The following is an 18,053-nucleotide window of genomic DNA, read 5'->3' as shown; positions in this document are numbered from 1 at the left end:
GTAACGTACAAGTGGGGGTTGGAAACCACGCCACTTGACTCAAGGGCAGACTTAGGATCTAATTAAAGTGCACTCGTAAGACCATTTTGCCACCCAGTACTCTCTAAGAAGAAAATTTAACAGGAAAATACTTGGTCCTATACCTATTAACGGCTATAAGTTGCCTACTTAAGTTACGAATGTGTTTTTAGTTTTATATGGTACAAAATAACAATTTGTTATAATCTTTGAGCAGGATTTAGTAACTGGATAGAGCAATAAACTATAACACATGCTTATATATTTGGGCGACAATTGTACACACCAAATTCATGAATTTCAAATTGAGGAATATAATTTTCTAAGACGGAAGCCAGACAGGAAAAACACTAACAAAAGTCCTCACCTGTAAAATGTATATATTAAAGATACATTATGTAAGATTTAGATAAAGAGCTGGCTGTTCTTGCTATAATTGTTCAAAAATAGATAATGCAAAATAAATATATTGAAAAATTTCATACATATTACTTTATTCTGAGCCAAATTATCACCTGTAGTTTTGACAAGATATGTGCATTGATAGTTTATTATCTTAACACGGTACTGGTATATTCGAGACATTGCCTCGCTTTCCCACTTTTAAATTAAATCATTAAATCGCCCAACCATTCTAATCTACTTAAAATCGGAGAAATCCGATGACATCGAGAGTTGATTATGGTCTTGTTTTGTTAATAAATGTCTAATTAAACATTTATTTAAAATTTAACCCCTAAAGAAAGACCCGCAATAGGCAAGATTTAGCTCTTGAATAATGTTTCTTTAAATGGCAAATAGACTGATGGGCAGGATGGAAGAATGGATTTTTGCAGCCTAATCCTCTACCCATCTCAAATAAAGTTATTATCAATATTATTATAATAAATAAGAGTACCAGTAACTGAAGTTTAAATTTGACCTTTTGACCTATACTTTTATGTCTTGCACTAAGTTTGCACTAAGTTCAATATGACTGATATAAAGATCCAGCAGTCATCTAGATTTTTAAAAAAAAAAAAATTTCTTTTGGTATAAATGTTTTAAGACATCCTTCAGTATTCAGTAAATGATCAAGGAAATTTATCACACGTCAAAATATTCTTAAAGTAGTATAGAAATACAAAAACTTAAATCGAATAATATGTAAAAAGCCTAGCTAAACATTCACATTTACAATAAAGTATAGAAATATGCCAACTTTAAATCAATAAGGTAAGATGTAAACATAGCTGAACATTCACATTTAATCTACACAGCATTAAAAATGGAAGAATTCTTTATATTATAGACAACTGCAGTCAAGAGAAAATTAATTCATAATAGAACAAGATGATCTTAAAGATAATTTATAATGAATTTAAAATCTGTAATTTGTACACATACTGTCTACAACAACTACATCTCGAATCACATGTACAGTGCTAGAAACAAATACAAAACTGAAGAGCTAAAAAGAGCTTAAAATATCAAAGTTAAAGGGTTGCAAATCTTATAAAACAATTCCATTATCAACAAATGAAACCAAAAAAGCACAAGACAAAAAAATAAAACAAATAATGGAGGCAATAATAATTTAAAAATTCCCTGAACCAAATGTTTACCTCATGAAATCACGAAAACCAAAATATTTTAAGGATTATGCAATATCATTGGCTGAGACTTAAAATTATAATACAAATTGCAGTTCTTAGCCAATGAAAAGACTGCATTCTTAAAATATTTTAGGTAAGTATTAGTAAACAAAGCCCCAGAGCACTATATTAGATCTACTTAATTATTTTGGTACATTTAGTTATTACCAAAATTTTACACAATTAATGGGATAAACTTTGTTTTATAAGTAAAAGAAACTCTGAGCTTATTTCTAAAATAATAATGCCTTTGTATACTCTATTTCTTATCAAATATTATATAGAAACTGATTAGTATTACCCAAATATTATAATTTATAGCTGTTGATTGTCATTTGAAATGAAAATTTTGAATTCTTTGTGAAAGTTGAATCTCTAAAAAGTTATCTTTCAAAAATGGTTAAATTTCATTCATTAGTTACAAAGATATTTTATAAAAATTTCCTAACATTTAGCATTCTCTTCAGGTGATATAAACAAGGCAGCCCAACCAATGGGTTTTGGGGAAAATATTTTGATAGGCCTCTCTTTAATTCGATTGAAATTATCCACCATTGATATTTTGATTTGACTTTCTTAATTAATTTGCATACCATGAATAAAGCTGTGAAACGAAAAAATTAGACATTGTCCGAAAAATGACAATTTTTAAAACAAAATATAGAAAATTTGAGCACAAATAAGACCTGTGCATATTCTAGCCCTAATTAAATATTCTGAGTGTAGAAAACTTGATTAGATATAAAATGAAATGAAATGAAATGGGGTTTAACGTCCTACTAAGAAATAAAATACACAAATAAAACTTTATAAAAAATACAATAAAAATATCTATACAGCTGATTGGTCCTGTTATAATCTTTCTATAGACATAGGGCTATCACTTCAAAATTTTACCAGTCAGTCAGACAGTTTTTGACAAATTTTGTTCTCCGCGGATTAGCATGATATATTTTCTAAAGAATAAGACAATTTATATCATTATCCTAATTGTTTTATATATATTTGTAAGTGTTTTTACAAATAAAAAAACTCTATTGATTGAACTCAAATGTTATAAATTCTTTGAAATTCTAATATTATGGCACGTAAATTAACTCCCATCCTCGGTATCCCCAGTGGTCTCATTCCGTTCTACTATATCCTGAGTTCATGCATGGGATATTCACATTATCTGCCCTTGATTGTAGCTTGTTTCTTTAAACCAATCATAAAACAGTTTACAAACCAGTCTTGGCCTCATTGTTTACATTCAGAGTAATATATGGCGGCTTGAAAGTTTGCAAGAAATTTAATATAAAAGAAGTGACATGCACACAAAAAGATCTCCTAAAACATCTTTTTAATGGAAATGATGTTTTATGTCAATCAAAACAGGCAGTGGCAAGTTGTTATGCTATCGAGTGTATTGGTCCATAAAAATAGCACAATGTCAAGGGCAGATAATTTGAATGGATGAACCCAGGGTATAGTGGAGTGTAGCGGAATAAGACCACTGGAGATGATTAACTCTAGTCACTGCCAGTCAGTCAAGACAGGTAAATAAGACTGAAATGTGAGCCCTAGTACAGAATAGGTTGTAAATAATTTTAAAACAGCTACTGTTAAGCAAGAAAACTTTGGACTATTAGAACCCATTTTTATTTTAGTTATTTCTTCATTTTCTCATTTTTTTTTACAACTGTTCATGTTTGATAATTAAAACTGGTACAGTGTTTATTGTCAGTTGTCGTCTCAACATATTTTAACTTGATTTCTATTTTAATAAAGTTTAACTTTAGTGAATGTGGGGAATGCTGCACCTGAATTCATCATACAGGGAATTAATATGACAAAAGTTTTCTTGTTCTTAGTATTCTATACCACACAAATACAGATGCACCCAGAAACAAAAGCATAAACATGCAGTGATTGTTGCTATTAAAGTGTCACTCAACATGTAATTTACAACATTAATTTGATTTTGAAAGATCATTGGTCTGAAGATCTGTCAAATTTACAAGTACTTCAACGCTGATTATAAAGTTTAACTTACAATTAATAATTTATAATAAATTCCAGGTATACACCTGGGTGTTTACATTAAAATTTAGCCACCCGGTTAAATTTTATTTACCTGGGATTAGCAAGATATTTTTTCTATTACAAAGAATTTGATAATATTCAACATTATTACATTTTTTTCCACATACAAAATCAACTGTATTTATTGTGATTTAAGAGCAAATTCTTTGAAATATTTAACCTTATTGTATGCAAATTGCCTGACAGACATTTGGTCAATTTCACTGCCAATCAGTCAAGACCGACAAATGTGATTATAACAAGAGCCCTGGAATACAAACTTACGGTACACCCGGTAAATAGCACTAGAAAATGTGTTTAGAAAGTTGCTGTCTTCTATTATAGTTTGTTCCATGTGCCTTGTTGTGCAGTTCTGTCCCATTGTCTATTAGAGCACTAACTGTGTTTTTCTGACTTTATCCTTTTCTTTGTTCTGCAAATTGATGCTTCCTATAACTGTTATTGGGAAGTCCAGCACTAGCGTACATGTTTTATAATGATGCTTGATTTGAAGGAATTATCCTTGAGTCCAGCACTAGCGCACATGTATTATAATGATGCTTGATTTGAAGGAATTATTCTGGAGGCCAGCACTAGCGTTCATGTATTATAATCATCTCTGATTCGATACAATTATTCTGAAGACAGCACTTATGTACATGTATTATAATAATTCTTGATTCGATATATTTATTCTGGAGGTCAGTCCTATTATCATAACTCTACACTAAGGTTTGATATAAATTTTAAGTATCACAATAAATTTTTAAATAGACGTTTCACAACCTTGCTTCATATCAAACCAGACCGGAATATTATTTCATGATATCAGCTAAGTCAACACAGATAATGCATTCATTTGATAAAAGTCAAAAAGCTTGTGTCACATTATTGACAGCATCGGGTTTGATCAAGTTTCTATATGTGATGATCTTGAGGATGATATTGATGCTGTCAAAACATAAATCACATTGCTTAAATTCTCGTTCGACGGAACATCCATGTTCTTTAACTTGAAATATTTCATCTACCACTGCGAGAACAGCACGGAGGGCATTGAATAACATCCTCTTTACCAGAATCTTCAATACCACCCCCAAATAACTTAATAAGCTGACAATGTACTCTGAAAAAATCATAGTACATGTATTTTAATTAACATACACAGGAAACAATATGACTCCATAATCAATAACCTGAACCCTGGCACAAAAACTAAAATCACATTTACTTCTAGAGAAACACAAAAACTATTCAACTGGGTAAATTTGCAATTAGCAATCGGAACAACTTCTATAATAGTTGTGGGGTTGGATGGCTGAATGGTTAGCACAGGCACGCTGTATCATAAGGTCTGTCATTGAGTCAACAACAGGCAAGGTTTCGAATCCCTGGTTGTACATGACAAGTATTAGGGTCGCCTGTCCAACCTCATGGGTTTTCTCTGGGTCCTCCGGTTTCCTCCCACTGCTAAAGACCCTGTGTTAGTCCCGAAATGACCTAGTTTGTGTTGAGTGGACGTTAAACCCCATTTCTCTCCCTCTATAATAGTTTAATGTGTACACAGTTTCATAAAGATATTGTGAGCAGAAATGACATTTTAGTAAACTGCTTTACAATGCCTAAACCCAAAAACATGGCAATTTAAAAAAAAAAACGTTTTGGAACTCCATACAAACGTGACATTTTATTTTTACCACGTTACAACGTGGCAAAACTGTGGCAAAAGTTTTAACACGTTTTTGCCACGCTTGGACAAAAATGCCGAACGAGGCATTCTGGGGTTTATAGCGTAATACTGGGTCATTCTGGGACTAACATTGTGGAATTCCAAAACTTACTTGACATGTAGACTTGGATGATCCAGTATTTCTCCATCACAGTTCCAGACACTATTTTTAATAGTTGGAGATCGTAGTTGAGATCGGCCTTCTTTATTTCTTGTCATGGTTTTGTCATCAGCAGTATCCTCCTTGGATATTGGCTCAAATTTAAATTCTTTTACTCGGAAAACTTGTATAAAATTAAAATCAAACTGAAAAAAATAATTGAGAAAACAAAACCTAAATAAGAAGCTACTATTTATTAAAAGCCAAATCATTCACATATATTGCTAAAGTAAAACATTTGCACTATGTGCAGACCATGGGATAAGTGAGAGGGACGCCATGACAAGCCTGTGTCATTATTTTGAGTTTTTGCGGCCCCCTTGAAATTTTGCACCCCCTCGCATATGGCAAAAAATCATGGGGTTTCAATGCGTTTTTCAACATTATAATCATAATCAAAATGCTCAACCAGTGTCAAACATACACCGTTGGTGAGATATGCTACAAATCGACACTAGCATGTTCCACACAGCCCAACATTACTAGGTAGCACTGGGAGGGACTGCCACCCCACCTCCTCCCCCCCACACACACATATAAATATTTTTGGGAGCCCGGATGGGATTTGTTTTCTCTACAAAATGATGGGTCACCTTGCCCCTGGTGCAGACTGGTGTTATTATGTAACTAAGCAAATCCTTGCCCCTCTAACAAGTACCATGCTGATATTTGAACCCAGGGGAATTTTTAGTCAAACGGCAAATGTCCTGACCTCAGGATTACGGCAGCTCCACATAGAGAGAGAGAGAGAGAGAGAGAGAGAGAGAGAGAAATGGGGTTTAAGTCCACTCTACACAAACTAGGTCATTTCGGGACTAACATATGGTTTAATTTTATTTCAATAATTCGCATGCACGTAGGGGTCTTTAGCTGTGGGAGGAAACAGGAGGACCCGAAGAAAACCCATGAGGTTGGACAGGCGACCCTACTCCTTGTCACGTACAACTGGGGATTCGAAACCACGCCAGTTGACTCAATGACAGGCCTTATGATACAGCACACACGTGCTAACCATTCGACATCCAACCCCCCGCAGCTCCACATCATTAATATTATATACCAAGCAATATCTAAACTCTACCTGGTCAGATGTTCTGTCGGCCGACCTGTACAAATGACGGAAGTAATTAACTCGTGAACAGTTGGATATAAGAATCAGATCAGCGCAGCCGTCACCTATATGAGATGATGGGGAGGCGCCTTCTGGACTCAAGGCACATCGACAACTCATTGTGTGAGAATTAATACAAATAAATCGCCCACAAACTTTCTGCCAATTTTCATTTTCTGTAAGAAATAAAAATCAATAAATAATTGATTTAATTGACTATTGATATACAAATAAAGTGGACTTGGTCATCCAGTATAACTGAGTCTTCAATATGGAACAAATGCTTCTTCTGGATATTCATTCATGAAACAGGCTTTTGAAGTGAATGCATCCTGGTAAAATCAAATTTTGTTTTTTCACATCAAAAATTCTTCATTACAACTGTTCTCTTAATTTAAAAAAAAAAAAAAGAAAAAATCTTCTGAAAATGTCGAGATTTTGCATCATGACATATTCTAGTTTCGGGCGATTGTCTTGTCTACATTTTCACATTATATAGTTTGGGTTAATCCTGATTTCATTGTTATGCTACCTTTGATTGGTTTTTGAAAAAGTTGTTAACCAATTACAATTTGACACAAAAATCATTAATCCATCAAGGTTTGTATTGAGGTTTCACAGAAAGGGAAGGAAGTTACTAGAGAAGCAATTACTTCAATTAACTTTGCAGGATCGGTACAGGGCCTTCCCAAATTAATTTTGTCAGTCAGTAAATAGGTTGCATATTTTGTGTACCTTAGATTAGAAAGATATCTTTTTAACATTAATCTAAATTTTTAGAATATATTTGTACATATTTTTACACATAAAAACTATAAATTCATCTGTATTTATTGTGTTTTAAGATTAAATTCCTTGAAATTCTAACTTTCAAAGCATGTAATTTGACTGACATGTAAGTTTTCTAGACGATCAACTTCATCAGGATTGACAATAGTGACAATTATGACTGGATTTTGCATTGGTGACCATTAGAGAAATAATAACATGGAAACAGGAAAGGGTACGGCAACACTCCCTTAGAGAGTAATTATAGCTGGACAGGCTGGTACATCTGCGTGGTGACGGCGGGACGGAGTAGAGAATAAAATTAAAAAAATAACAATTGTTTTACATACTTGTCTTTAACATCGTAGATTTTTCTCCAGGTTTACTTTTACTTTCACCAGCTTTTTTACATACTCGACACCTGTATAATAAATCAACAGTCAGAATTCAACATTCAGTACCTAAAATAACTAGACCTGGACTTTCACTTCAATTTTGAAGTGTATTAACACATAAAAACTATAAATTAATCTGATCACGGGCAACAGAATTAATTAAAATCTGATAGGTTTCTAGTTATTTTTTTAGAGCTAACACAGTGAGGCTGATGTCCCCCGCCACAATACCAACATAAATAGATGACACATATATATATATTGCATGTTTATCTTTTGGTAAAGCATCAAGCAATGAACCTGCTTATCTATATATAGCATAAGCAGAAAGTTCTCATGACTGAACTTGGTTAAGGTTTGGATGTGTTGATACTAAAAACCAAGTATTTTTCATGAACCAATATTTTTGCACAGTGAATTTAGCCATTCCCTTCACAAAATTTTTTTGAGTGATCAAGGGTCATAACTATGACAGTAATTATCAGAAATCGTTTAAAATCAATATCCAACCCCTGATGAAGTACATAAACATCTATTGTTTTTATCTGAGAAACAAAGTCTGGCTTACCCTTTTAGACATCGAACTCCATCTCTTGGGTGATGTGAAGGATCTGTCGAAGCAATAAACGAGACTTCACCTTCATAAGAATTTTTTGAAAGAAATTTCTTGAAACCTGAAAGTAACCAAAACTAAAAGTTATCTGCTTGTTGTCTACTTCATGTGTTCGGACAAAAATGCACAAATTCATTTTTTTTGAAAATTTAAAATATTTTGAAAGGATAGTCTGCTTCTCATATACAGCCCTTCTGCTTAGATTCCAAGATAAACAACAAGACTCAATCCCTGTATAACCGAAAACTAAGTCAAATTTGTTTCCATGGAAACACAACAATGATTAAATTCGATAAATCTCCAATTAGAAAAAGCACAACTATTATGTTAAGTTGATGTATGCACAAAGCGAGATGAAAAACAGAGAGAGGTTAACGTCTAATTGTGGGCTTATTCAAAATTACAAATAGGCAAGATAAATCACAAAACAACATACCACACCAGTTGTAGCGTTTTGGTCCCATCCATCGTAACCTTTCACTATCGGCAACCAAATCACCATAGTAACCATAACCAAGGAAAGAAACACTATATTTAAGAAATTCACCCCTTTGATGTACAGCCGAGACATCTAATCCTAAGGTATTACCTGCAATTACAAAAAAAAAAATAGAAATTTGCCAAACAATGAGATATACACACACTAACAATATAAGGCCATACAAAAAAACATATTATGGTTCAGAGACAATCCTACCTACGAGTTTTATTACGATTGGTAATATTGACTATTTACATGTGTTTAATATTTTATATTCAAAGTTTAACAACAGACATACACTGACCGAGAAAGTCACGCATTCCTGCTCCAGCCGAGCGCTGCGGTTAGTTTATAATTAGAGTTTTGTAAATCGAGACTAAGGAGAGCATCGCTCTTCGTTTCCGGTTAAATAAAAGTTTAAAAAGTATCTTGTCTCTCTCTACAGAACTGATGGCGATGCTGCTAAACATCATCTAAAATGAAGGAATAGAGCCCAAACCCAGGCCTTTACAGAGTCAACAAGCAAGACTCACCCCACTGCGCGGCCAGGTAGGGGTTACAGGTTCAAGGAACGTGTTGGCCTACCCAAATGTTCCAACTGGATATAAAAAATGTTGTGATTTAAGAGAAACATTAATGTCTATTAAGTTTATTATATACAATTACATAAATAGGATAGCTTAGATAAAAAGAAGAATTTTTGGGAAACAAATTTTGCTATATTTAATGTTATTTGTTTTTATTATTTGTTACTGACCTAATACAATATTAACAGCACAGGTAACAGGGTCATTGATCCCTTCTGTTGTATAAACTATACTATCTGTTGAACCTGAAATTAAATTAAAAAACATCCAATAGAATTGTCTGTTGGTCTGACATGGAAAGTGTGTCTAAGCGAGCAGAACAGTATGACGTTAAACCCATTTCATTTCACTTCCTGTCTATTTTTTTTTTATTTTGAGTGAAGCCTGTATCATAGCAGGCCCGAGGACTGTACGGCACAATGAAACATACAGATTAAAAACAGATACTAAAGGAATAATTAGGCCTACTGGCTGTCACACATTGTAACTGGTTAATAAAGACTAACCTGCAGGAATAATACCAACTGGAAGTCTGGGACTAACAGGATCACTGAGCGGTGTTTGAGCTATACCAGCATCCCTCATTGATCTGTCCAGCAGACCATTCAATATTTCAGAGAATGTCCCATCACCACCCACTGATATAACACTAAAATAAAAAGAAAGGTTATCAGGCAACGTAACATACGCCCCCAACAGCTAAACCATCTGAGCAGTCAACAAGGGTTGTCACATATTTATAGGAGCATCTACAAAACACTGATATCAGTTTCATACAGATCAAATTTTCACAAGGTTCATCAAAGTAAAACAAGGGTCATAACTCTGGAAGTAATCAATGGAAATTGCTGAAATTCAATAGGCGTCCTCGTTTTACTAATCTCAAAAATACATTTAAATTCAATACAGAACGGATGATAATTTTTGTCATTAAAGCGTTGACAAGAAATTGTGGATGGACGGAGGCAATGGCAATATACGACCACTCAGCCATAAGTTTGTGCCACCCGGGATGGATTATCCTTGAATTTACCAACCCCACCTCCAAGTGAAAAACACAACACAATACAATTCAAACATATTTCAACTGTTAACCAGTGATTTTATAGAAAAATCAAATTTTTTTCAAAGTGCCGCCCGCAAAGAAGTCACCCAGGCAAACATCGCCTCACACCCTGCTGTGACCATGCTATTCTATCTATATTTACACATAATACCTACAGATTCTAAAGTAGTAGTACCTAGAAAAACAGTTTTCTCTGTCATTTTACTGACTGTATTGCCAAATATTTTTTTTAATAGATTCTAAAGATAGGAACAGGGATTTAATATAGGCTATGCCTGTTCCTCTATCCCTAGTTTGATACAAATCTGAATAAAAATATTGTTTATAAAAAAAGAAAGCAGACCTAAAATCAACCCTTGACATTAAATGATGCTATAAATAACTTACCCATCAAATTTACTGAGATCATGATCTAATAAAACATCTCTAGCATGATACTGTCTTTTAGTGACTGAAATACATAGGATCAAGGACTAGTTAAACAAGGGTGAGCAGATAACTAGACATAGAATAAATTCTCACCATTAAAATGACAGTCTGTGACAGGCTATTAAAGATGTATTATGTAAGAGCTAAATCTGTTTAATTCTTTCTGTTGGTTTCAAATGTTATATAAATATTATTTAGACATTTATTAACATAACAAGCCTATAATCAGCTCTCTAGAACATTGGATGATTGAGATTTAAATGGATTTAAACATCCGCGAGATTTAAAAATTTAATTCTCACTTGTCAAGTACCATTGCTACCATAATAATCGATCTATGCTATATCTTTAGAAAAGGGGAATTTGAATGAAATTTTCAATTTATTCATTTTTCATTATCTATTTTTGAACTATTATAGCAAGAACAGCCAGCTCTTTATCTAAATCTTACATACATCTTTAAAAGAATTTAGTTAACAAGATATATCTATTTGAAAATAAATGAGGCATCATTAGACTTATGTCTTGTTTACATTTTGAAGGTAGTACTCAAAATTACAAAACAAACCTACTATATTGATCAAAGTAATTTACTCTCTTTTGTTATAGACTAACTTAAAGCAACATTAGGTAAGATATGACAGTTCTCACTATAATAGTTAAAAAATAGATAATGAAAAGCGAATATGCAGAAAATTTCAGTCAATTTATTTGACTCTGAGCCTTGATATTGGCGATACAATTATCATCTAGTCTCAATTGTCATCACTACTGTTGTTACGATAATAAACAAAGTCTTGATTATCCATTTTTATGGTAACAGCATCTAATTAATAATTTATATAACATTTCAGACCTAAAGAAAGACCTGCAATAGGCAGATTTAGCTCTTGCATAATGCCTTTTAAAAGCATTAACTCCCCCAATACAATGAAATTAATATTAACATAACACATAGATACAGATAACAATTACTAGGTGATTTTACTCACGAAAACAAGAAATTAAAAAGAATCAAATAAAAGGATGCAACGATAGAAAATTCATCGTTCGATGATATTATTTCAATCAACTTACCCCTTTGATTTAATTACATTAAAAATGCAAAATATCAATTCGAATTTCAATATCACAATGTCCTTTCATTTTATTTATTGCGAACCATCCCATCTTTAGTTAAAAAGACCCCGTACCCTTATTTCGGCTTCCTACGTTCTCAGCGGCCAATATGAATTTCATTCCGACAGTACATACACTGGACATAAAAAAACTTAGACAAAAGATCAATACCTATAACTTCTGTATAAATGCCGGCTATATCAAAGATTGGGGCAACCTTTTCACTGTAAATCTTGTTGGCACGTTTTTTACCACCAATAGGATTTATAAAAACAAGTAAACGTTTTGGTCTCTCTTGATCTGAAATACACAAAAGGTTAAATAATATTATTTCCATTCTTAAATATTTCACTTTTAATTATGCGCTGATCGTTATTCGCATTTTTCGGACAAGGTCTAATTTTTCTCAGCCTAATCCACGCTAAAATGTACTCTAAATTTAAATAGCAGATAATACTCCGGCTTGAATTCAATCAGATTATGGCCTTAGAGGATGCAGTACCAGGGGCGGATCCAGAGGGGGGTTTTGGGGGGTCCCCCCCCCCCTATACTCAGCCACATAAAATTTTTTTGAAAACAACCTTTTTTATGAGAAAAGTGTCATCCTTTATCGTCAGATGGTGCGACAGGATGGGCACTCAAAGCACGAGATAATGATATAGACATTTAATATGTGATATCACAATTAATGCTTTGCATCCATGAAATTGAATCACAATGTTATCCTATTAATTCATAATAAAAATTGACGTCAAACGAGGTGTTGAATTTCTCTGTTTAAAAAGCTCAATGTGTATGTGTATACAACAAAATGACGATAGAGACCATGCAGGAGGGGGGGGGGGGAGAGATACATTGTCTCGGGAACCTGGCAAACCCCCTCCTGCAAAAACTCCTGGATCCGCCCTGAATGTATTGCTAAATTTACAATTTATCATATCATTCTATTTAATTCTAAATACAAAATGGACCGATATTCGGACAAGGTAAAACCATACTTAAAAGTCTTGAGGAATTTTCTTGGCCAACACCAGGATCGGAGCCAGGACGGCAGGACCTCATGGCTAGTCAGCCACAAAACAAATCAACACATAAAATACAATGAAATCTATCATTATATTTTGGACACTTATCAATTAGAGAGTGACTATTAAAACATATATGTATCTGATGATAAATTAAAACTGACCCATATTGGCAAGAATTCTGCGTATACTGTCCACCCAGAGTTGACAGGTTGATTGATCCTTACAGATTATTGATATATCCTTGTAGCGCCACCTGTGTTTATTGACTTTAGTTAAATAATATATTGTAAATATATTCATCTGAAATATACATCATCATTATTATTATTATTATTATTATCAAAAACAAGAATAGAGCTCAATTTCAAAATAAATAATGGAATTGCTCTTTATTGGTGCAGCACTAACCAGGATGTTCTCTGGGTTCAATCTTGGTGTTGAACTTCACCTACTCTTTGACGATAGTGAAATTAAACAGGAAATGAAATGAAATGGGGTTAAACGTCCTACTGTTTGCTCCGAACTGGGCTAATGAAGATGGGCATACGCCATACAGTTAGCTATGAGTTAAATTTTGCCCAGACAGCGGCACTACGAATTCCAATTGTCAAGGGAACTTTTACGTGCAGGTCAATGTGTACACGGGACCACATTTTTTTGTGCCATCCGAACGACTAGATAGCTGTTTTTGTCAGGCCCTCCTGTCCTGCATTACTGACAAGGGGGAACCACACTGGAAAATCTGGATTAACTTTCTCGACCGATGCAGAGATCGAACACCCGACCTCCAGGCTAGTGAGCCAGCGTCTTACCCACTTAGCCACTGTAACCCCCCAAAATTAAACAGGCATTATTTAAGAGCTAATTCTGTCTATTGCAGGTCTTTCTTTAGGCCTTAAATGTTATATAAATTATTAATTAGACATTTATTAACATGACAAGACCATAAACAACTCTCGATGCCATCGGGTGGCTCCTATTTCAAGTAGATTAGAATGGTTCGACCATTTAATGATTTAATTTAAAACTGGAGAAGCAAGGTCAAGACTCTAATGTCTAATACGGTGGTTAAGATCAATGCACACATTGTGTCAAAACTACACCCATTGATAACTTCACTCAAAATAAAGTAATTTGAATTAAATTTTTGAAAGATTATTGAGAGAGAACATCTGGCTCTTTATCTAAATCTTACATAATGCCCCTTTAAATGAGACTTCTTTTTAATAAGCAACAATCTGCAATTTGTACAGAGCAGATGTCTCAGGTATATCTTACAAAATCAACCAAAGGCCTTTTGACAAAATGTGGTCATTAATACCCTGAAATTTACCAAAAAGTATCACTACCAGGGTATCATATAATATTGTGTGTCTTGCACTAATTTCTTTCACATTTGTTTAATATCAAATCTCTGTTTAAAAATTGGCAAAAATCATTTAAAATCACCCCAAATCATCTAATTTGTGCTTTTGTCTAGTTTAAAACTGACTTCACACTGTTCAAAAATTAACCATTATACATCAATAATCAATCTGGTTGTTTATTTTTTAACAGTGATCAAAAAATTAAACGCTTAAATTTGACCCTCATTATCAAAACTGAATAGTCAGCTTTAAACTGGACACAAGTACAAATTAGATGATTTTTGGTGATTTGAAACGATTTTTACGAAATTTTAAACAAAGATTTGATATTGAATAAATGTGAAAGAAATTAACGCTGATTAAACGATACCCTGGTTACAGAGAAGATTGTAAATATTGTAAAGTGGAGTATTGTAACACTATCTTACAGATAACAGAAAATCAGCATAATGTATAAAACATTTATTGAGAACATAAAATAGACATAAATCGGGAGAAGCTCTATTCCAAGTCTGACTTGCTGTCAGTAAACGCCTGCTTATATAGCGTCTAACAATTAGAGAAGATGGACAGGAGTGATAACCATATATGGTATTGTTTATTATCAAATTATGGTGTTTGTAATTACACTGCATATTTCTTTGGAAGTCATTGTCAGGTCAAGGCACTGACCACTAATACATTTTCTTTGAAGTTCTGTCTAGTGTTATACACGGATCACGTGTAGCTTGTAAAGATCATATTGAATAAACTAGATGTTTAATAAGAAGTGCCTTAACAGAAGTTATAGAGAGTTTAAACGTCATCTTCAGGTATACATCACTTTGTCACATTCCTTTCCCACCCACAGTTTATTTAATATAAATAAATAACGAACACAATTTAAACGTCATCTTCAGGTATACATCACTTTGTCACCGTATTTTAGAATTTTAAGCATCCAAAAGCAAGATTTAAATCTTAAACATTTTCTTTCTCACTGTCATACGACCATTCTAGAGACCACTAACCTGTAATGGCATCATCTCCATCACCATATAACCCTTGGATGGGTCTTTTACTCTGGCCCCTTCTGTTGCACATGATGAGTTATTTTCTAAACGTACACCAAGTACTTCTGTCAACTCTAAAACATCGCTACTCTCTCCTGTAAAAGATGTTTACAACAATATTACATAGATCTAATGAAACCACAGTAGCTCGGTATCCTGTGTCCGGAGTCAAACTGATCAGCAGTAGATATTCACTTGGCCGCTACTATCACTGAGAGAGATGACATCGGGGTGCGTTAATTAGCTCTCAATATTAACTTTATTTCTTCTGCAAATTAAATTCTAAATATTTTTTTAAATCGTTAAGAAAAAAAAAAAAAAGGCTGGAAAAATATTTCCTATTTAGTGTACATGGTTACCGTACATAAAATAAAATAGACAGAGGCATAAAATGATGTGACGTCGCAAGTAGACCTATACTGCATGTGGACTTAAAAATCAGTCATATTGTACAGTCGAGTTACCTCTATGAAACAAGATTGGTGCTGGGTTTGATCCGGGTTTTGGAACAGCAAGTTCCTCAGAATTTTTCCACCTGCATTCCCCTTGTCATTGCAAGACAGGGGTTCTGGCAATGATAAGTGTTCAGTTATTAAGATGGGATAAAAAAACAATTCTTGTGTAGACCATTAAATTGGCAGCATGTTAAAGATCGCCTGACAGATGGGAATCAAAATATGAGTAGGGCATAATGTCCCTTATAGCAATATGCATGGTGTATTGTCCGTTATAGCAATCTGAATGGCACATGAACACCTTCATTAGACCGGCTAGTACAGAAATATATGACTTTAAACATTGATTATGCAAGAGCTAAATCTGCCTAAATTGCAGGTCTTTCTTTAGGTCTGAAATTTTATCTAAATTATTAAATAGACATTAAATAACTTATCCAGACTATAATCAACTCTCGATGTCATCTCTAGTCTGTGATGTTTATTGGATTAGGTTCCGATTTGCTGTTCGACTTCCATTCATGATCTAATAAGGAAATGGATAATTGAGACTAAGTTTTTTATCGTACAGACTTTAGTAATGATGATCAAGCCTAGGCTCGCTAGCCTGGAGGTCAGGTGTTCGATCCCTGCATTGGCCGAGAAAGTTCATCCAGATTTTCTGGCGTGGTTCCCCCTTGTCAGTGATGCAGGATGGAGGACCTGACAAGGACAGCTGTCTAGTCCTTCGGATGATATGAAAAACCGAGGTCACGTGTATACATTAGAATGCACGTAAAAGATCCCTTGGCATGTTAGAATTCGGTATAAGAGTAGGCGATAGTGCCGCTGCCCGGGCAAAATTTCCCTCATAGCACACTGTATGGCGTATGCCCGTCTACATTAGCCCAGCATAGGAGCAGAACAGTAGGATGTTAAACCCCATTTCATTTCATTTCATTTCATTTCAAGCCTAGGCCGAAAATTCAATCGCTAAAATCTCGGTTCAGATTGGATCAATTTGACTGAAATTTTCAGCAAAGTCCCTTTACATTATCTAGTTTTTAACTATTATAGTGAAAACTGCCAGCTCTTATCTAATCTCCCATTATGTATCTTTAAACATTCATTTCATTTATTTTGAAATCCATCTTTAATCAAACAATTTCAAAACGATGGAAGTCTGGAGGGGGCAGACATTTTACTTTAATCCCCTTCTTGTGCAATAATAATATTTGTATTAATGGGGCCAACACCTACAGACCCCATAATTTTAAATTGCACCTGTGATTAGATTAAGTTACTGTGAATATGAATTTAATTAACCTTATTTTATTATTTATAGTTTTATCATAATGCTATATTGGGAGAGCGGTTATTAAATATGTAGCTTTACCATACAATATTCTATCATCTGATTTCATCACATATTTATACTATGTTTACGATCAGCTGTCAGTGTTGCAACAACAAAGAAGTACAATGTACAAACATTAGAATACAGTTTTACTTACTGATAAATGGTTCATAATTTCGGCCGTGAGACGTGGATACTTGTGAGACACCTTCAGTGATTAGTTGACTGTGAGTTAAAGTCACTAAATGCGGTTTGTGGTTGATTTCTAACGTTGATTGTAAAATAACGTTATCCGCATGAAGTACGGCAGCCATACTTGTTGTAGTATTAGGTCATTATGACCTATTAACCGAATTACATAAAGCGTTTTTTTAACAGTTATAACTTTTATATTAGTATTGATTTTTGCTTACATTATTCGATATAAACTATTTTGGGAATGGGAACATGTGAGGGTATTTGGGTTAAACAATTATAGAAAACAAAGGTGTAGGTAGACACCGCCATCGGTATTTATTTATAAAGGTTCAGTTCCATTCAAGGGACTTAACTCTTGCAGGAAATTATATTTGATTTCTTACGATTGTTTGGACATTATCAAATAAGACAGGATTGTAATGAAAACAATATTTATATCTTAA

The 18,053-nt window shown here is 33.8% G+C and overlaps 1 protein-coding gene across 2 annotated transcripts; it reads right to left on the bottom strand.

The window, feature by feature from the left end:
• Nucleotides 1-1,079: 1,079 nt before the first annotated feature.
• On the bottom strand, nucleotides 1,080-17,738 carry LOC126828256 (ceramide kinase). 2 transcript variants are annotated; one of them, XM_050557925.2, is made up of 13 exons: nucleotides 17,570-17,738; nucleotides 15,580-15,716; nucleotides 13,364-13,502; nucleotides 12,346-12,474; nucleotides 11,014-11,077; nucleotides 10,067-10,209; nucleotides 9,731-9,805; nucleotides 8,929-9,081; nucleotides 8,448-8,553; nucleotides 7,835-7,905; nucleotides 6,687-6,892; nucleotides 5,558-5,751; nucleotides 1,080-4,842 (listed from the first exon to the last, which is right to left on the bottom strand). In XM_050557925.2, exons 1-13 carry the CDS (start codon nucleotides 17,724-17,726, stop codon nucleotides 4,740-4,742), a joined length of 1,677 nt encoding a protein of 558 aa, XP_050413882.2. In that variant the 5' UTR covers nucleotides 17,727-17,738; the 3' UTR covers nucleotides 1,080-4,739. The 2 variants fall into 2 exon arrangements, with proteins under 2 accessions (XP_050413882.2, XP_050413883.2); XM_050557926.2 differs by lacking the exons at nucleotides 12,346-12,474; nucleotides 13,364-13,502 and having other exon boundaries at nucleotides 17,570-17,709.
• Between the last annotated feature and the right edge of the window lie 315 nt (nucleotides 17,739-18,053).

Source organism: Patella vulgata, chromosome 7 (assembly GCF_932274485.2).
Source record: "Patella vulgata chromosome 7, xgPatVulg1.2, whole genome shotgun sequence".
NCBI classification, from domain to species: domain Eukaryota; kingdom Metazoa; phylum Mollusca; class Gastropoda; family Patellidae; genus Patella; species Patella vulgata.
The sequence above is the reverse complement of the archived record's forward strand: the minus strand, read 5'-3'. Positions and strand labels throughout refer to the sequence as shown.

Bases quoted from the DNA above. Each gene is read 5' to 3' on its own strand.
- LOC126828256 (XM_050557925.2), bottom strand. From the start codon at position 17,726: ATGGCTGCCGTACTTCATGCGGATAACGTTATTTTACAATCAACGTTA. The intron at 7,906-8,447 runs GTAAGCCAGACT...TTTATTATACAG, and splicing joins GGAGTTCGATGTCTAAAAGG to GTGTCGAGTATGTAAAAAAG. The intron at 4,843-5,557 runs GTAAGTTTTGGA...TGATTTTTTCAG, and splicing joins CATCCAAGTCTACATGTCAA to AGTACATTGTCAGCTTATTA.